This window comes from Lepidochelys kempii, chromosome 4 (assembly GCF_965140265.1).
Source record: "Lepidochelys kempii isolate rLepKem1 chromosome 4, rLepKem1.hap2, whole genome shotgun sequence".
In the NCBI taxonomy this organism is placed as follows: Eukaryota; Metazoa; Chordata; order Testudines; family Cheloniidae; genus Lepidochelys; species Lepidochelys kempii.
The window spans coordinates 8,956,938-8,978,027 of NC_133259.1; the positions used below are offsets into that span (position 1 = coordinate 8,956,938).

Here is a 21,090-nt window from a genome sequence, read left to right on the forward strand (position 1 = left end):
ACACACACACACACAGACACACACACACAGAGTGTGGCTGGAGTTTTTGTAAGTTCTAAGCACCCACGACTTCCATGGGAGCTAGTGAACGGACACCACTTTTGAAAGTCAGGCCAGACGTACTAAGGAACCTAAATATGGACTCAAGACTCTAACTGTAAGCTCCTGTTTTTGAAAACCTTAGCCCGTAAGTAGTGGGAATATTAGTAGCCAGAATACTGTTAAAAACATTGGAACTTGGCCAGGACACAAGGTTTAACACCTCAACATTTGTAAAAATGCCAGTGGCTCTTTACGACCAATTTTCTAGATCTTCAAAGACACTTTTGCCTCCAAGACCTTGCTGAGGGCACTGGTCTAGTCTGACTCAAAAGGAAGTCTGCTTCCTACTGACTTACCAAAATGATTTCCTGCAGCACCTTGTAATAAGCAAGCCTGACTCTGCTTAGCTTATGTGCTCAGATGAGATGAAAACCAGGCAGAGGTTTAATTAAGTTTACTCCGACTGTAATTTATACATAGCTCCATGTGAGCTTTCATAACTGTATAAAAGGGAGCTTCCCCTTAATAATTGTAATTATAGTTCTTAATATGTTTTACCTAATGCCTAAATAATTAAGAATACCGTTACAGTATAAGTTTCAGAATGAAAAAGTAATACAGTAGCCTGTCAATACCAGTTATTCCAGTGCAACACAATTCAAAAAAATGCAGTTAGACAAGCTTAAAGTTGAAGTGCACCAAAAAACCCTGAATTTGGTGGGGAGACACAAATCCATGGCCTTGTTTGACCTCCTACATGTTAGAAATACTGTATCACAAACATACTAGCCATAAGCTCAGATAAATCAAACAGACAACCAGAATGCATTTCAGATCATTTGAAATAGAAAACAAATATTTTTTTCCCCTTACTTGATTAACATTCCTTGATTTGGCAGCAATTCCAGATGAATCTTCCCTCCTTCTTGTGTTCTTAAATAGGCAAATTCCTCCAGCATATCAATGTCTGTAGAAAAGGTTCAGGACTTCATAGGGGGGGAAAAAAAATGATAAAACACAGATCTTCACAAAGCAATCTCACCAAAAAAAAAAAATGAAGACTGAAGCAACACTATACCTGCTGAAAGACCAGCCAGAGATAAGGCAAAGTTATCTGTACCACACGGTTCTTTGATATACAAATAAAACATTGGTAGTTTAACACAGTGGTTCTCAACCTTTCCAGACTACTTTACCCCTTTCAGGAGTCTGATTTGTCTTGTTTACCCCCAAGTTACACCTCACTTAAAAACTACTTGCTTACAAAATCAGACATAAAAATACAAAAGTATCACTGCACACCATTACTGAAAAACTGCTGACTTGCTCATTTTTACCATATAATTATAAAATCAACTGGAATATAAATATTGTACTTACATTTCAGGGTATAGTATGTAGAACAGTATAAACAAGTCATTGGCTGTATGAAATTTTAGTTTGTACTGACTTTGTTAATGCTTTTTATGTTGCCTATTGTAAACCTAGGCAAATATAGATGAGTTGATGTACCCCCTAGAAGACCTCTACGTACCCCCAGGGATATGCATACCCTTGGTTGAGAACCACTGGTTTAAACACACTTACCACATTACTGAAGGCCTCCAAATATTTCACGGATATTTTTAAGGTACAGTGCACTCACACAAGTCAGGATCACCACATATGCACAAGAAAGACAGAAAAGCTTTCTTTTTTCTGTGCAACATGGCATCAAAGTAAATGTAGTCAGACTGGGATTGAAAATCAAGTGACGCCACATTGTATTGGTGCATACTAGCCCTTTTGCAACCATCGTCTTAACTTTTTCCCCCTCACCTCATTCTCTCTCTGTTTTGTGTGTTTTTTCTTCTTCAGTTTTACCTTTTCTTCCTTCTCAATTCCTATGTCCTAATTCAGTGGTTTTCAACCTTCTTTTATTTGTGGACCCCTAAAAAATTTCAAATGGGGGTGATGACCCATTTGGAAATCTTAGACATAGTCTGCGGACCCCCTGGGGTCCACAGAACACAGGCTGAAAACCACTGCCCTTGTTTCTTCCCTTAACATCTCCCACAGTTGCTGCACAGAAGAACAAAATTTTAGTTGGGGGTCCACAACTGTAGTTAGACCCATCTCATTTAATAATTATTGCAATTAGATACCAGTCTAGTTATACACTTAGCTGACCGTATATGCATATACATACCTAATTTACGCACACATTTGACATTTGTATGTATAAATCAGACATATTTTGTATGAATGTGCGTACACCTAATTCTGAAAATATCACCCACCATCTGCAAACAGCTGCAAAGTGAAAGTGACAAGATTTTGGATCTCTGAGGCGTGGATAATTTTCACTTTGCTGCTCCCACCCAGGAGCATAGCTGAAAAACTCCAGCATAATGGCCCAGCGTAACTCCTGATTGTAATGGAAGTGCTGAGAGACTTATTTGTAAAGCACAAGCAACTGCCATTTTATTAAACTGAGGAGTGACAGCAACGTAGGGATGTATATTCTCCAGTACCAGCAGCAATCACACATCCATTTTATAGCCAGTTCTACTCTGATTTACACTTCATGCACTCCCACAGATTACAAAAGGTTTGCATGGCACATAAATAAATGCACAATTTGGTCTCTTGAGAAGGCAGATAAATATTTTCATAAATGACTATTCCTTACAACCTAATTGATGGTTTTAGATGACAGAGGATTCTGCATTGTTTTTTGCTGCACGGATAGTTATTTAATAGGAAAAAGGATACTTGTAACATAGTTGAAAAAATTCTCATACTGGAAGTTTCCCTGCTGACAGATTTTGTTGATGGCTTTCAGGAACAAGTTCTCCCCCCTTGGCCATTCATGCTGAAGCAACACGATCACATGACCTAAAGCCATATCATCCCTGTTATCTGTGAAAGCTCTCAGCTATTAAAAAAGAAAAAAAGACTCACAGTGTATGAATCAGTAACATCACAACAGATTACTACACCCAGTGTCCAAAACTAACAGTGGTGGCCGAGACTACGCACTTATTAATCATTGCTGAAGCACAACAAGATACTGGGATGAGGGGGAGGGCAGCTAACTGTCGTTGAGGGTTGCTAGTATGGGGAAACGGGGAATTCAACTTCTCCTCTTAAGTTAGTCACTTCTGCCCATGCCAAATAGGAGAAGGAAACAGGATATTAGTTCCCTCCCAATACAAAGTGCACGAACTGTCCCCTGGTACTAACATGTCACGTTTTCCTGGGTACAAAAAGCCTCAGTGGTCCCCCATCCAGCTGCCAAAACCTCTATCCATTCTGACTGCCAAATTAAATGAGTAGCACAAAAGATACTATCACCAAGATACTATACTAGATGTGGACAAGGAGGGGGCATTGCCACATAATTTCAGGAACAGTGCAGCATAATTTAGATCTAAGATGCGCATAGCATATGGAGCATTGACAATAACTTACCTTAAAACAAGCCAACAATAAATGGAGACAATATGGCATAATAGCTTTACTGGTACATGGCCAAAGTTTTAGATCAGAACCTGTAATAGAGAAATTATATTACATAATTATGCATGTCACATAATCCTATCATTTTGATTTAAAAGTCAGAATGGGAAAAAGGAGGCACAAACCTGCAGTTACCTAATCCCATGCCTCAATCAGAATGATTAAAGTGTAAAGTAATTTTAAAAAGCCCGTCTTCTTATCTCCTTTCTTGTGCTAGGATTGTGTATTCTGCTACATAGTAAAATGACGTTGACGACAAGACGTTTACAAGACAAAGGAGGATAAGGAACACCATCTCTTTCCACAGTACTAATGTACAGTTTGTTTTCTTTAGGATATAGACAAGTATGTCCTAAAACTAAGCTGGGTGAAATGCTTAGAGTATTTTGTAATCAGGTTTGTCCGGTGATACTGGGTCAGAGTGAAACCAGTGTTCTCCCATTAACATCAGAGCTTTCACGCTACAATGCAACGTAAGGAAAACTGTGAAAATTTAGTGCACATATAAGTGACTGAAACGGACATACAATATGCATATTGCAACATACTCCAGAGCAGAGTGTAAGGATTTTACTACAATCTACGTCACTGGGAATCTCACAATTCCTCCTCCACCCCAAAGGTATCTCTAGACAGCTAGTTGGAAGTAAAACCCCAAAAAATCCCCATACCTTTCCTGAATTTAGACTTCATTTTAGGCTGCTCCTCTTGTGTTTTACCCCCTTCTTGTATGGGAAGTACCATGTAGCACATCAGATCAAGTACTTTTTCACATGTCAACTACAAGAGAAAATATAAAAAGATGAATAATCCTGAGATTCTAAATTTAAAACGAAATCCAAATTTATCAGTAACAGAACAGTGAATTAGAACTCTTGCAGTAGGCAGCAGAAATGGGAACACAGAAGATCTCTATCTAATAGAATTTATAATCTATAATGGGTTAGTGGACAAAGTAATCTAATTTGTCTGGACAAAGGGAAAAAGATGTCATATGAATTGATGAAATTACCCCCTTTAACAGTGGATGCTTAGTTCTTTCACAGTGTTTTTTACTTCAACAGTGCAAGAATAGTCCATTGGTAATTTAAAATAAATTTACTTTTAGAGTTCCAATTGTTTTCACAGTTTCTGGAAGTTTTTAATAAAAATAAGGCTTTTTCAGTCCCTGTTTAGAGAAGTTATTCCCCAAAAGTCAAAACTGCAATCTGATAGCACTGCAAAAATGCTGTAAACCCTAATTTATTGAGAAATAAAAGTGTACAAGAGGGATATATAATCAGATAAATCAATTTTAAAAAAACCTAAGGATTTCTAATGAAAAAGTTATCTGTAGGGGAGGAAATATGGGCTAGTGGAGAGGGTGTAGGATGGGACTCAGGTGACCTGGGTTTTATTCTCAGCTTCATCACTGACCTGCCATGTGACCTCGGGCAAGTCACTTCAGAGAGCTCTCCTGCCAAAACTTCCACTCCCCATGAGCGGCAACGGCTTTGTCAGCAGGAGAGCACTCCTGCCGACAAAGCACTGTTCACACCAGCACTTGGGGGCGGGAGTGTGTTTGTTTTTTTTAAACACTCCTAGAGGACAAATGTTTTGGCGACAAAGTGCCAGTGTAGACAAAGCCTCAGTTTTTGGGACAAGGAATAATAGTGAATTTGTACCCGGCATAGCACCCTGGGCCCCACGTTAACTGCGACCTCTATGCACTACTGTAGTAGTAACAATAATAAGGTATAAAACACATATTCCAAAGCTAAATTGCATTAAGAGGTCACGCCAAATAATATGATCCTCCAAGTCTGCTGAGTTGTCAGGTGGCAACTCTCTTCTGTGATCGTATTCCAAAAAGTAAGATTATGTTTCCAATAACCCGCTTCACCACCACCCAGAGATTCCCTCCACCCCAGGTTTCAGAGTAACAGCCGTGTTAGTCTGTATTCGCAAAAAGAAAAGGAGGACTTGTGGCACCTTAGAGACTAACCAATTTATTAGAGCATAAGCTTTCGTGAGCTACAGCTCACTTCCTCAGATGCATATCGTGGAAACTGCAGCAGGCTTTATATATACACAGAGAATATGAAACAATACCTATTCCCACCCCACTGTCCTGCTGGTAATAGCTTATCTAAAGTGAATGGGCTATCACCAGCAGGAGAGTGAATTTGTGTGGGGGGGTGGAGGGTGAGAAAACCTGGATTTGTGCTGGAAATCACTTTAGATAAGCTATTACCAGCAGGACAGTGGGGTGGGAATAGGTATTGTTTCATATTCTCTGTGTATATATAAAGCCTGCTGCAGTTTCCACGATATGCATCTGAGGAAGTGAGCTGTAGCTCACGAAAGCTTATGCTCTAATAAATTGGTTAGTCTCTAAGGTGCCACAAGTCCTCCTTTTCTTTTTCCTCCACCCCAGCATACCCTTAATCACCTCCATGTGATCAGCGCTAAAAACTAAGGTGGAGCTAAGATGAAGCATATATGTCAACAATAAAAGTAAGAATCCCTAGACAAAGGCTGCAATTACAATTATCAAACCCACTGTTAAAGGAAGGTAATTCAAAATTAAGGTTAATTTAACAAGTAACTCCAACTCCAATTCACGGCTGCCAAACGGAACGCATTTCACATGATACACATTTGGCAGCTCTGTCATGCATTCAGGGGGCATGGGCAGAGATGCAGAGCCCTCCTGGTGTCAGGTGGCATGTCTGATCTCCTGCTGGGAGCAAGCTAGCTTGGAACCCCCAGGGAGGACTGGCAACTGGAGGGGAAGGACTGGGGAATTGGGGCCTGTACGCTGTACTTACTCTGTATTCTCCCAGGGCAAAGTGGCAAGTAGCTAACTGGAGAAGTGCTCTCTGATTCTCTAGTAGTGACCCTTGTCCTGTGATCTGCTGCTGAGAATGAGATCCTTGAAGAGCTGCTAAGTGATGTAGGCTGGTAACTGCTTTCTTATACTGACCCTTTCAAAAAAGTAATTAAAAAGAACATTAGACCTTCTCACACACAATTCATAAAGAAATAAAGGAGATAATCCTACCTTAGAAAGTCTCCAAAGCCGAGGTTATCCAAGTAGCGAAGATTTCACGTCATGCTAATTAAGCTATGACATAGTAAGAGAGGGGTTTGAATGGTACATTTGTGAGCTAGTGACAAGGGAAGATATAGGCCTAATTTTGAGAAAAATAAAAACAATGATTCTCTTTATATGTATTTAAATTGGATTTTTAAATTAGATCTGTTTCAAATTAAAATTTGAATTTACAAACATGGTCTCAAGAGCTAACTAATCATTTATTTTGGAGCCATTTAAGTCCGCTGAAAAAGTCTGTTCACTATACTGGAATGGATCTGCACGAGTCAAGCATTGCATGTGTCTTCAGTTTTCATGGTATATGTTGCCCAAAACTGATTAAGATAAATTGTCATTTATTTCACTATTGGTAAAATAACTCTAGATCAAAGAAAACCTTGTCTCTTTCTCTCCCTATCTTCTTGTATACACAGTTTTTGTACCTGTTTGATTGGAAGATTCTCTCTTGATTGCTAATTAGACATACAACTTGTCTGTAGTGGAAGGACAGATTTTAAGTTATTTAAAAATTAAAACCAGCCTATTTTATGGCATACTGCCTGAAGAACAGAGTGATTTGCTGAACAAACACTATACTGCAAGAGTGGGCAAGACTCCGGTCTTGTCTTCACTGCTGGGGTAAGTTGACCTAAGTTACACTACTCCAGCTGATTTTATACAAGCACATTCCAAGTAACCCTAAACACTTTACAAAGCATATCACAAACACTCCGTAGACAAAGATGGCAGTCCTTGTGCCTGCCATGCCAACTCACCGTGTCGTGGGCATTAGAATGTCAGCCAAGATACGAGGGAGCTAGCTTGTAAACTGTTAGGAATGAGTCATGGGACCTTTTCCTTCTGTGGGGACCGCCACCCAGCAGGGGCAGACTTGCAGGGCCCCTAGGAAACACTACCAATGCCACCATGCCAAAAGCTAAAAAGTCATGTATTTCAAGACGTTTACCTTGCCCAAAGGCTTATGGACAAGATTTTATGGGAATCCCATTCTCGACAAGCCTCCAGCACACTGTAAAACTTTGCAGTGAGATGGAAGTAGATAATACTCAGTCCTGCCAGGTGTGCAGGGGATTGGACTAGATGACCTCTTGAGGTCCCTTCCAGTCCTACGATTCTATAAGTAGTACAGTACCAAGCAAGGAGTCAGCTCTCTTATCTAGGTGCCCTTCCAAACAGAGGATTCGGCTGCATTTTTTAGCAAACCTCAGTCAAGTTTAACCTCATCACTCAAGGCCCACTCTAAGCAGTCTTAAGGGAAACCTGGGTACAGGAAAAGACCAAGAACTACTTTGTCAGGATGCTCTTAATCTCTCTTTTTTAAAAGATATTGAAATTTTCCATTTAAAATAGCGGGAATGACCAAAGCATGTGAAACTATTAGGTGACTTTCGTTATATGTTTATTTACATTGAGATTGCCAAGAGAAAATTAAAAAACTTCTCCAAGAAAACCATTTCTAACAGCAAGAGAGCAGCAAAATGCCCTGTGTCACTAAGGCCTAGTCTACACTTAAAAACTTATACTGGCATATCTATGTTGATTAGGAGTGTGATTTTTAAGTAACATAGCTATGCCAGCATAAGTCAAGGAATAGATGCACTTATACGGATATAAAAGTGTTTTTTCCAGTATAGCTTATGTATCTTGGGGAACTGGAGTAAGTTATGCAGAAGTGTTCTTATGCCAGTATAAACTGCATCTACACTTGAAGAGTTTGCTGGTATAATTATACCGCTATAGATATGTCAGCAAAAAACATCTAGAGTCGACAAGGCCTCAGTCAACCAAAAATCAGATAAGTAAAGGAAAACACAGGACTGGTTGGTTTGAAACATTTTGAAATTTTGCATTCAAAATACAAGTAAATTAAGAAAATTGTGGGAGATATGGCTATTATTTTTATGACTATTATGTGTTCCTGTTTACTTGATCGTTGTTATGCTGTTGGCTAGATGATTCAAAGGTTCTTTCCTGCAGGAGTTCCCCTCACATCCCTCTGCAGGAAGGCAGGCAATGGCTTTAGAAAACCCAAACACCAGCACTTAACTGACAAAATAGGTGTTAATGCCTTTGAAGTTTTGTCTTTGACCAACCTGGACACAACAACTGATTTCAGAGGGAGGAGCTTCAGATGGGGCACATGGAACAAAGCACTGTTAAGTAGATAAAAACCTGAGGCCCTGAGCTCAAGGGTGGGGCAGTGTCAGCAGGGAAGCAGATGAAACCCCAGTCCCCAGAAGACGACATACAGTAACTCCTCACTTAACGTCCTCCCGCTTAATGTTGTTTCAAAGTTATATCGCTGCTCCATTAGGGAACATGCTTGTTTAAAGTTGTACAATGCTCCCTTATAATGTTGTTTGGCTGCCTGCTCTCTCCACTGCTTGTAAGATTTTGTGGAAGAGCAGCGACTTTACATGGGAGCATTGCACAAGTTCCTCTTCTCCACCTCCTCCCCCTCAACTCCCAGCGCTTCCCTGCTGCCAAACAGCTGTTTGGCGGCACTTAGGACTTCCTGGGAGGGAGGGGAAGGAGCGGGGAAGTGCTGCATCTCCACTCCTTCCCCTCCCTCGCAGAAAGTCCTAAGCGCCGCCAAACAGCTGTTTGGCAGCAGGGACGCACTGGGAGTGAGGGGGAGGAGCAGGGACGCGCCACGTCTCTGCTTCTCCCCCTCCCTCCCAGAAAGTCTTAAGTGCCGCCAAACAGCTGTTTGGCAATGCATAGGATTTTCTGGGAGGGGAGGAAAAAAGAAGCGGGGATGCAGCATGCTCCAGAGAGGAGGTGGGAAGAGGTGGGCCTGGAGTGGAGCAGGGATGGAAGAGGCGGGCCTGGAGCATCCCCCAGCAGAGTCAGCGCCTGTTCTTCTCCGTATAAGCTGCCACTGATGCTGTGAAGGTGCTTCTTAGCATCAGTGCCTGCAGCGGGCTGTACCTGTGTGGGGTAAGCCAGGGGCACTTCCCAACCACAGTACAGTATATATTGCCTTTTGTCTGCCCCCCAAAAATTTCCTTGGAACCCAATCCTCCACATTTACATTAAATCTTATGGGGAAATTGGATTCGTTTAACTTTGTTTCACTTTAAAGTTGCATATTTCAGGAACATAACTACAAGGTTAAGTGAGGAGTTACTGTACCTGAGATGTATGGGCTTTCCTCAAGTGTAGCTTAGCAAATACAGCACTGGACTAGGATTCATGAGACCTGGGTTCTAGTCCCCGTTCTACTACTAATCTGCGGGGTAACCTTGGGCAAGTCACGTCACCCTTCTGGGCCTCTGTTTCCCCAACTGAAAAATGGGGATAATGATATTGACCTCCTTCACAAAGTTCTTTGGGATCTACTGATGAAAGGTGCTTTATAAGAGGTAGGTGGTATTATTTTTATTTAATATTAGGTCAGATATATGCATATAAGCCTTTTGTTGCTTTACCCTTTTTTATTCTGATTGCTATGTTCCTATGGATAAATACATTTTTTTTTTTTTTTGAAGGCAGCGCTCAGAGTGATTGAATTTACCTACTGTTCAAAGCTTCCAAAAGGAAGTCTCTTGCATGTGCCAAACCCAGCTGGGCCTGCTAAGGAAACAGCTGATAGACAGGGGTGCTTGTAGGCCAGGAATCTGCTCTGTGGGTAGGAGAATTGAGGGATTCCACTTTGAGAGGAGTGAAGAAACAGGGCCTGCTACTTGATAAGGTGCACTAGAGAGAAATGTAGGAGGGATCAAAGATGCAGCTAACCATGACACAAATCCATTAGGTCAAAAGGCTATTCAAAAGTCTAAGTCTCATTCTTTCATTTACCTGGTAAATGATCATATCCGTGAGGAAGATACGTAACCAAAGCCAGGTATCTGTCTTCCATGACAAGCAAATTCTTGTGAATTCTGTGTAAACAATCAGAAAGTAGTCTTAAGGATGGGAGGGGAAGTATTGCAAAACTTTGGTTTGAAAGGCATCTAATAATAAAACTGAAAAATAGTAAGACTGAACAAAAACATTTCCAACATAGGACAATTTCTAATCCACCATTTTTCTATTTATCATGCTGTTCTTCAGGACCAATACCTAAATACAACTAACTGGTACTATTTGTAAGATGAAGTATTTTTTCAAACAATATAAGACAAATAAAAACCACATTATAATTAGAAAAGAAAAGACCCAGTAACTGTCTTCATAGAAACAAATTGCTGGGGAAATTATCTGTTACATGCAAATCTTCAGGAGGTTACTAGCAACACCCCCACAATACCTAAGGTTTTGGTATCCATTCGGTACTATGTTCTCCCATTTCTCCTTCTTTTCTACTACCACCTATGTGCTACCTTAGTAAAAGCTGCTTTCAAGGAAAGGCAAGTGAAGAAGTACAGAAGTATGGACGATACTAAAAATCAACACATAAACCAAATTCCAAGATAATTGATAAGGCTTCTTATCTCAATTCCCAATCTCAAACCATCCAGACTTCCAAAATAGAGGGTAATTTCAGAAATACCTGAACTGTATTTTAACAGTAAAACAATTCTGCTCTAACAAGGAAACATACACAGAAAACACCTGCAATCATCCTTACCTTTATCGAGTGATTCCAGAGAATAAAGAAGCTCCCAGCTCTCTCTTGCCAATTTAAAGCTCTCTAGTACTTCAACAGAGTTTGCAAGGTCTGTCTTATTTATTGTGATGTGACGACTTCTCCCCTTCCCAGAAGGGTCTTCATCATCCGAACTCTGCTTAAGGATCAGTATAGACAAAACATTTCGCTCTCTTTAATTAAATGTTTTTCAAAGGAATCTTATGGAACTTCTGCAACATTGCGTATAAGCTTCAAAACAAACAATCCCAGTGCAAATATCTTCAGAATAGACTTTTCACTATTTCTGTGCTTAGAATTAATTATATGTTAAATATTACTAACTCCTTTAGCAAAAAGAAATGAAAAATAGTGGAAAAATTTGATATTTTACTCTAAAAATAAGCTATCGAGATCCTGAGTGCTATGTCATCATAAATGGTCAAATTGTGGTATTGTTATCCAGATTGAACTAGAATAATTTATTATTCAAGTAAGATCTTAAACTTCTCAGTCAATCCAAAACCATCATGGCATACTGCAAATCCCATGTAATTCTTCTAAAATGTGTACTTTTACCAACAATGTAATTCCATATTTGCATATTTTGGTCATGAACAGAAATTCCTAATGTTCTAAATTCCAAACGCGGTACCATTTCTATTAAGAATTGAACAGTCTAAAGGAGTTACCATTGTCTTCTCTCTTCCTTCTGCAAGTTTCCTCTTTTTATGTATGTGCTTGTTGCGATCAATATCTGTATCACCATAGACACTGGACACATCCTCAAGGAGAACCAGCGGAACTTGGTTTGGAGCATTTGGCCCTACATTTACAAAAATAAATTAAAACTTGCTTTACACTGAACTGAATGACCATTTGCCTGCTTCAAATGTTTTCATTCACACATGTTGTGCAGAACAATTAGAAAGTAATTCAACGAATTGTGTCAATGTTTAAAATACCCTGATAATGATAAACTTGCTTTGAAGGGAGCCATATCTTAGAGGTCATGAATCCTCTGCCAGAAGTCATGGTGAATTGCTCAAAGCTGTCAGAAAATCTTGGAACCCCTTTTTAAGGGAGCAGTCACAAGATATGTAAGAGTTTTAAGTCTTTTGTCTCCAAGCATCATTTACTTTCAACTAAAAGCAATCATTAAATAACGCCAGTCATTTGTTCCATTTGGCCAACAGCCTAAAAGCAACAACCAAAGGAAAATTCCGAAAGAACTCTTTACGGGAAAATGGAGCAGAGCCTTGACAGCCACTGAAGCCTGAAAAGAGGAATGCAGTTGTTTTACCACAAGATTTTCAAGTGTAACTTGCTTATGGACTGCTCCTGCTGACTTCAGATGTGTGGGATCAAACTTTTAGCTGGCTGCCAAAGTCCACTACCCCTTCCCATGACCATACCTCCAAAGAAGCTCAGTTGTGGGTAAAGAATAGGAATGGAAGTCAAAAGATCTGATTTCTACTTCCAACTGTGCCACAAACTTTCTGTGTGATCCTAGGCAAATCACTTAAGGTCTTGGTGCTTAAGTTTAGTTATCTGTAAAACGGAGATAGGGAAGTATTATCTCCATGTGCCATAGTGTGCTGCCAGTATTTAGAAAGGGGAACCCCAAAAGTGTTTCATACCTTAACCTACCCCAAAAAACCCCAGTGTATTAGGGGTTTGCATGCTTGCAGAGAGAAGGAAGACTGAATAGGAAATCTATTTCACTGTCATCCCATTTAAAATCTTTGTCTGCCAAGAAAGGAGGCGATGCATCATCAAACATAAAATGAATATCCTGAAAGTATGTCAACCAAAGCATTGATTACTGCCCAAGCCCGCAGACAGCCTGAGAGCTTATGAGAGACATGTGAATTTCCTCACTCATCTCATAAACCTCCATCCAACCCCATGTGAAATAGAGATGATTACTTACAAGTAATCGTTGTTCACTGAAGATCTACATCTCAACAGATGCCACCCCAGTCCATGCACCTGGTGAGAATTCTCATAGATGGAGGTTGAGAGCTGTTGGATCCAGCAGGAGACATCTTGTGCCTCCCTTGCTGAAACATGTAGGCTCTCTTCCTTGTTTCTATAGCCAGTTCCCTTCTAAAAAAGGAGGAGAAAAACCCCCAGTGACGCAGGTAACACCCATGGCACTGCACTCCACCGGTATTTGACGGCACAGCAAAAATCAACAAGAGATGTCACAAAAATATATTACTGAGCTCAGGAACTGACACAGTAGTACCAGAAAGGATGTGAGAGTGAAGCACAGTGCCCAAGGCTTGCATCAAGTTGGGGGAGAGAATGCAGTCCCTCAGGAATTCCCTCACCAACTCTTCTCAGATAGGATGTGACTGTAGAAGCATAAGTAACTCATCAAGGGCAGCACAAGACGTCCCCCATTGGATCCAACAGGCTCAGAATCTTGAAACTACCGAGTTCCTGTCAGACCCACCCGCAGTAACACAAACCCAAGAGATGAAGTCTAACAACACTGGTATGGTCAGTGCAGAATTATCCCCACTTTGCAGATTAGGAAACTGTGGCCTAGTCAGGGTAAGTGACTTCGCCAATGTCATAGGAAATGCTGTACTAACTAGATCAGACAAACGATTCACCTAGCCCAGTATCCTGACACAATTAGTGAATGGTGCCAGGTTCTTCAGAGAAAGGTGTAAATCCCCTTTGACGTAAGTTTCTTCAATAACCTGCCCATGTAGGATCATTCTTCCTAACCCCAACCTGCTAGATTACATCCCATGAATACAAAACATGAAGGTTTATATTTCTTATCCATTTTTATTCTAGCTAAGTGTTGCTGCAGAGGTTATTTGTGTAAATGTCTAATTCTCTCTTGAACCCTACTAAACTCTACTCCAAGGAGGCTCCTTGGGGACTCATTCTGTGCTTCTCACCTGCTTGGAAGACCCAGGGCAGTACCATCTGTTCCACACAAGAAGCAGCAGGGCTTGGCCTGCTCCTCTCCCCACCTAGAAAAGGCTGTTCCCGAGGATCCGGCTCTATTTCACTCCTCAAATCGCTTACCCCTGACATCAAGGAGCTCCTGGGAGGACCCAACTCTGACATACCTAGGTTTCTATGAGGTTGTCCATCACTGTGGTATCTGAGCACCTTCCATGAAAAGCAAACAAACAAGCCCCCCTACAAAAAAAGGTCTCTTTTGCAACACAGCTGGCAAGAACAATCTTAAGGTATTAGAGTGGCCTTTCCTACTAGTACAACTATGACAGAATATATCCATGTCCACACCCTACATACAAGTGTAATAATCTTTGTACAAAGTACACCTTGTGAGGTATCATTTGACAACGTGTAATTCGCTGGTCATTATTGTCCTGATAAAATATGTGTGACAACATTGTATGCAAAGTTATAAGATTCCACTGTAGGGTGTTAGTAACACATTCCAAACTGAGGTTGGCAAACTATTCTCTCTCAAACACAGGGATGTATGCTCTGCTTAATTTGCATTTAAGCAGTAAACAGAGTCATCAAGCAGGAAGAGAAATAAAAGAAGCTGGGAACATCCTTCCCCATAAACTTTGTGTCTGCTGGTACCCAGCTCAAAACGTTTTTCAATGGCGGAAATGAAACTATAAAAAAGGAGGGGCAAAAACCCCAAGACACCCCCTCTCTCTCCCTGCCCATCGCATCAAAAATTACTTAGTCAAGTTAGATGTCTTCAAATCACCAGGGCCTGATGAAATGCATCCTAGAATACTCAAGGGGCTGACCGAGGAGATATCTGAGCCATTAGCAGTTATCTTTGAAAAGTCGTGGAAGATACGAGACATTCCAGAAGACTGGAAAAGGACAAATATAGTGCCCATCTATAAAAAGGGAAATATGGACAACCTGGGGAATTACAGACCAGTCAGCTTAACTTCTATACCCAGTAAGCAATCAATTTGCAAACACCTAGAAGATAATTAGGTGATAAATAACAGTCAGCATGGATTTGTCAAGAACAAATTGTATCAAACCAACCCGATAGCTTTCTTTGACAGGGTAACAAGCCTTGTGGATAGGGGGGAAGGAGCAGATGTGATTTATCTTGACTTTAGTAAGGCTTTTGATACCATCTCACATGACCTTCTCCTAAACAAACTAGGGAACTACAACCTAGATGGAGCTACTCTAAGTGGGGGGGGGGGGTGCATAAACTGGTTGGAAAATCGTTCCCAGAGCGTAGTTATCAATGGTTCACAGTCATGCTGGAAGGGCATTATGAGTGGGGTCCTGCAGGGATGGGTTCTGTGTCCGATTCTGTTCCATATCTTCATCAATGATTTAGATAATGGCACAGAGAGTACACTTATAAAGTTTGAGGATGATACCAAGCTGGGAGGGGGTTGCAAGTGCTTTGGAGGATAGGATTAAAATTCAAAATGATCTGAACAAACTGGAGAAATGGTCTGAAGTAAACAGGATGAAATTCAATAAGGACAAATGCAAAGTACTCCACTAAGGAAGGAACAATCAGTTGCACACATAAAAAATGGAAAATGACTGCCTAGGTACGAGTACTGTGGAAAGGGATCTGGGGGTCATAGTGGATCACAAGCTAAATATGAGTCAACAGTGTAACGCTGCTGCAAAAAAAGCAAACATTCTGGGATGTATTAACAGGAGTATTGTAAGCAAGACACAAGAAGTAATTCTTCTGCTCTACTCCGTGCTGATTAGGTCTCAGCTGGAGTATTGTGTCCAGATCTGGGTGCCACATTTCAGGAAAGATGTGGACAAATTGGAGAAAGTCCAGAGAAGAGCACCAAAAATGATTAAAGGTCTAGCAAACATGACCTATGAGGGAAGACTGAAAGAATTGGGTTTGTTTAGTCTGGAGAAGAGAAGACTGAGAGGGGGACATGATAACAGTTTTCAAGTACATAAAAGGCTGTTACAAGGAGGAGTGAGAAAAATTGTTGTTCTTAATCTGAGGATAGGACAAGAAGCAATGGGCTTAAATTGCAGCAAGGGTGGTTTAAGTTGGACATTTGGAAAAACTTCCTAACTGTCAGAGTAGTTAAGCATTGGAATAAATTGCCTAGGGAGGTGGTGGAACCTCCATCATTGGGGATTTTTAAAAACAGGTTGGACAAACACCTGTCAGGGATGGTCTAGTCCAGTGGTTCCCAAACTTGTTCCGCCACTTGTGCAAGGAAAGCCCCTGGCAGGCCGTGCGTGTTTGTTTACCTACTGCGTCCGCAGGTTTGGCTGATCGCGGTTCCCAGTGGCCGCGGTTCGCTGCTCCAGGTCAATGGGGGCGGCATTCCGCAGCGCAGGCTGAGGGACATACTGGCCGCTGCTTCCCACAGCCCCCATTGGCCTGGAGCAGCGAACCGCAGCCACTGGGAGCCGCGATCGGCCAAACCTGCAGACGTGGCAGGTAAACAAACCAGCCCAGCCTGCCAGGGGCTTTCCCTGCACAAGCGGCGGAACAAGTTTGGGAACCACTGCTCTAGAGAATACTTAGTCCTGCCTTGAGTGCAGGGGACTGGACTAGATGACCTCTTGAGGTCCCTTCCAGTTCTATGATTCAAGGCACCTGAAGCAACAAAGGACAGATTCGTTGGATTCTGGGAGAATGGTCCTGGCTTGATTTATGTACTATAGCTTACTTTATGTAAAGCTGTTAAGAAATTCTAGATTGTGCTGTATTGTATATATAATTACTTAAATAGTTTATAATATCAAGCAAGAGTCCAGAATGAAAGTCATAAGTACAATTAGAGACAATTTAAATTGGACTTTCAGCATTAACTATACATTTCCTGACTTATGAGTGCCCCGTTTTTCAATATTAATAGACATTAATATTTGCAAGGAATCTCTTTGGGATTAAAGAAAACAGGAGGGAATAAACATTGCTAATGGGACTTGTAAAATCCTTCATATGAAGCAAATAGCTTGATAACTCCCAAACACAGCCTTTCAAAAACCACTCAAACTAGGGCTTACACCATCTCCTTCAGCTTTGGGGCCATGTCTAAGAATTTAGATCAATCCAAGCACAAGCAATTCAGAGCACCCTGATTTTTCTGAGATACTCTAGCTTTAGATTTGAGTGAGGGGGGAAACATAGCAAGATTCACATTTTAAACACTCAACTTTTAAATTACTTTAAAAAAATTAACATTTTTCTTCAAGGCCATCTTATTCCCTAAATCAGAATAAGCTATATAAAACAAGCCACATTTGAAGTTTTTAGCTTCAGCTTTTATTCAATTATGCATAAGCAAATTTTCTCAATAGGCCATCTGGAGGAAAATATTATTCATGTGTTGATAACTTGAACAGCTCAACTGATTTTGTGCAAGTTTTCCAACTCATCTCTAGACCAAAAGCAAACTGGAAATTTTCAGCTCCAAGAAAGTAAGTTTGATGATATGAGCAATAGTAAAAAGAGAAGAGAGAGACTGAATGCAAGCTGGAACTCAGCCTTAAATACAGCATTAGAAGATATGCCAGCCTAAATCTCGACCTGTGGGTTGTATCTAAGACATTTACCTTTAGAGGAAATAATTTCTAAAGCTTAAAACAGCAGTTCCAGAAAGGTTTTTATATTGTTTGTATCTGAAAGATCTTTACTCATTAGTGTTTTAAAAACTAACCTTGGAAGAGAGATGGCTGGATGCTGCTGACATACTGGAATGCATTCTTAAAGAAGACCAACATTGTGGAATACACTACTTGATTCTTATACTTAGCATGGGCTTCATTATCAAAATTACTGATGTATCTGCAGAGGTCTTTCATTCTGTGTAAAATATCACCAAAACTTCTAAAGGGTAAGAGACAATCAAAGAATACAATACATTACAAAGACTTCTAAAGTCAAGAAAAGCAAATGAAAATACACATTTCAAATTTAGTAGTAGTTTGGGGAGTGGGAAGGTGAGGAAAAGGATGTCAGCATCTAGCACTTGCTGCCCTAGGAGGAAATACAATGTATTCAGCAGACCACCAGACAAAATTACTGAGCAGCAGTCAAAGATCCAGATAATTCTGGGGCTTGCATTTCCTTGGAAAAACTGAGAAGTCTTCCCTCTTACCAGACCAGTTAAGAGGGATACTCTACACGGGAGAGGGGGAGTGGGGGGGAGAAAGAATTGATCTAAGTTACGCAACTTCAGCTACATGAATAACATAGCTGAAGTCGACATACTTAGATCCACTCACCGTGGTGAGTCAACTGCTGCCGCTCCCCCATCGACTCTGCCTGTGCCTCTCGCGGAGCTGGAGTACAGGAGTCGATGGGAGAGCGCTCGGGGGTCAATTTATCGTGTCTAGACTAGAGGCAATAAATTGATCCCCGCTGGCTCGATCGCTGCCCACCAATCCAGCGGGTAGTGTAGACATACCCTTAGAGACAAGTGAAGAAAACATAAGCTTTGCCTATACCAGTAAATCATGCAATGTGGACAACAAGCAACAGTTGAAGGTGAACTGATGCAGAACACAGTTTAATGCGAGTGTAAGCAAGGGCAAACGCACCGTCTAAATATGGTGTTGAATGCAGTTTGTTCTAGTCTACGCTTGCAATTCAGTGTTCCTGCCTTGGGAATGTTAATGAAGACGTTCAGCTGCATTCATTGCTGACGTCCGTCATCACCAACCTAGTAGTTTTGTTAGCGTAGACCAGGCTCCTGAGTCGATCCTTGTGTGGCCAATGTTTACAGAGGCTCAACAGGCCCTACGTACATGCTCTGGGTTGTATGCTTTTGAGAAAAGACACTGAGCTGAAATTATACAATATAACTTAAAATTCAATTTGTTCTATCGTCCAGTTTACTGAAGAATTGAAAAGCCAAACTCTCTTAGCGAACCACCATAGGAAAAAGTACACATTTCTCACCTTCTTCCTTTATCCATCTGCCATTCACATCTCATTCCCACGATAGACAGTATCTTAAACAGCCTCTCCCAAGGGTCTGTAATCTGGGATGATTTCTCAGTCAGACCCTCTATTACATACTTCTGAGAGCTACGTTTGCTGGGGGACAGGAGATCAGAGGTATCTTGTGAACCTAGAAAAAAAAAGGAAAAAAATGATTTCTCCTTGTGCAGAAATCAAATTAGCTAAAGTCACTGTATTAATTTTTAAAAAGAAAAAATAATTAAGTAGCAGAACAGTATATTTGAGTTTTCAGGATAACTATGAAATCCTATCTGAGCAAAGAAAAGGATAAAACCAGATGAGACATTAGAACTGTATGCCACTTCACACACAACAAGAAACTTGATCAAATGACATCCAAGCCTCTATTTCATAAGTAATTAAGTAACCCACAATTTCACAGAAAATCTAAACAAGTTGAGATAAATTAACAAGAGTAAGTAAAATCAGGATCAAGACCAAGGTGTGTCTCAAAACATCAAGTCTGAAAGGACATCTCAATGGTCTTAGATCTCTGTATCTTTGTTAATTTGTGTCAAACATTCTCCAAATGCAGTTGTATGATAATCTCTTTTACGTTTGGCCTTATGTTCTAAGAAGCAGAAGAGTTTTTACTGGTCTGAGTGCTATTAAAATTATTTTTCAACAAGGTCCATCATTGTTCTGCCTTCATACCACCCTGTGCTACTCTCACACCAGATCACACAATCATAGCAGAGGCAGGTCTGGTTAAGTCCTTGGACTGGGAACCTCCCAGGAAACCCCAGATGCTACAGAACATGCAGGTTTTGGAATTTAGCAGATGACATTTTTTTCTCCTAGCAACATGCCAAAACTAGGGGAATTGAACTGCTGAACATACCAGCTTTAAGGCTTAAACTTAAAACAGAGGCACTGACTAAGAGACTAGACCTTTTGGCCCCATGAGTATAGCCACAAGAGTTCTGGTTTGGGGAAAACTAGACATGTAAAGGAGACTATCAGCTTCCTTTTTTAAAAAGAGCTTTAGTTCTTTCCCTTGCAAACATTAACAGTTCTACACCGGTCACTATGGTCCATTGGAACACGCAGCTGGGTGCTACCACCACATTGGAGGCTGGGGAAGAAGACTTAAGAGACCCACACACACAGTTATGGAAAATGAGGCAGTTATGGAATATGTTTTCCTTAGAACAGAGGTTCTCAAACTTCATTGCACTGAGACCCCTTTCTAACAAGAACAATTACTACATGACCCCAAAGCGGGGAACTGAAGCCTGAGCCCACCCGAGCCCCACCACCCCAGGTGGTGGGCCAAAGCAGAAGCCCAAGGAATTCAGCCCCAGGCAGAGGGTCTGTAACCTGAGCCCCATCGCCCGGGGCTGAAGCACTTGGACAGTGGGGCTCAGACTTTGGCCCTGGACCCCAGCAAGTCTAATGCCAGCCCTGGCAACCTCATTAAAATGGAGTTGTGACCCACTTTGGGGTCCCAACCCAGTTTGAGAACTGCTGCCTTAGAATAATCTTGCTAACCCTCCTATATTCGTTAGTCTCACCCTGTGCATAATGCTTGGATAATGAAGGACAGGAATCTATTATGTTGTGCAGGGAATTGAAGAAAGCAAAAATTGTTTCACAGCCTCACTCCAAATATGTCAAAGCCATCCCTGGGCTACTTGTCCTCAGTAGAGATCCAATGGCAAAGAGTTAGGGAATTAACCTGGTGTGATGTACACAGCAAAATTCCAACACAAGTAATGAAATTCTGCTAGCCTAAATTCACATCATAGTTTCAAACAGATGTGAAACTCTTTCCTACCCTGAACTGCTTTGTGGCACTCACAAGGGCCATTAGAGATCTGCTGCATTCTTTTACTGAAGTGGCTGCATTTCATAGTGGATGTAGTGATCCCTATTTTTTACCCTCTTTACAGGCATGTTGTGAGGATTATTTAGTGTTCTGAAATCAAACGA

At 41.0% G+C, this 21,090-nt stretch overlaps 2 protein-coding genes across 5 annotated transcripts in view; both read right to left on the minus strand.

Moving 5' to 3' along the window:
• POMK (protein O-mannose kinase) overlaps positions 1 to 1,005 on the minus strand; it is a 48,155-nt gene extending 47,150 nt beyond the window's left edge. The window contains exon 1 of the mRNA XM_073340294.1: positions 916 to 1,005. The gene's annotated coding sequence lies outside the window, so the exon portion shown is untranslated. The remainder of the gene's footprint in view (positions 1 to 915) is intronic.
• The window catches only part of INTS10 (integrator complex subunit 10), a 45,577-nt gene that overhangs the window by 11,302 nt on the left and 13,185 nt on the right, over positions 1 to 21,090 (minus strand). For 2 of the 4 annotated variants that reach the window (XM_073340283.1, XM_073340285.1), the window contains exons 7-16: positions 19,096 to 19,267; positions 17,852 to 18,021; positions 11,903 to 12,036; positions 11,214 to 11,367; positions 10,442 to 10,524; positions 6,354 to 6,509; positions 4,215 to 4,323; positions 3,496 to 3,575; positions 2,797 to 2,959; positions 916 to 1,009 (exon numbers count right to left, since the gene is read on the minus strand). In XM_073340283.1, coding sequence (XP_073196384.1) covers positions 916 to 1,009; positions 2,797 to 2,959; positions 3,496 to 3,575; positions 4,215 to 4,323; positions 6,354 to 6,509; positions 10,442 to 10,524; positions 11,214 to 11,367; positions 11,903 to 12,036; positions 17,852 to 18,021; positions 19,096 to 19,267 — 1,315 coding nt within the window. Of the gene's footprint in view, positions 1 to 915; positions 1,010 to 2,796; positions 2,960 to 3,495; positions 3,576 to 4,214; positions 4,324 to 6,353; positions 6,510 to 10,441; positions 10,525 to 11,213; positions 11,371 to 11,902; positions 12,037 to 17,851; positions 18,022 to 19,095; positions 19,268 to 21,090 lie in introns of all 4 variants that reach the window. The other 2 variants (XM_073340282.1, XM_073340284.1) reach the window with 1 other exon arrangement.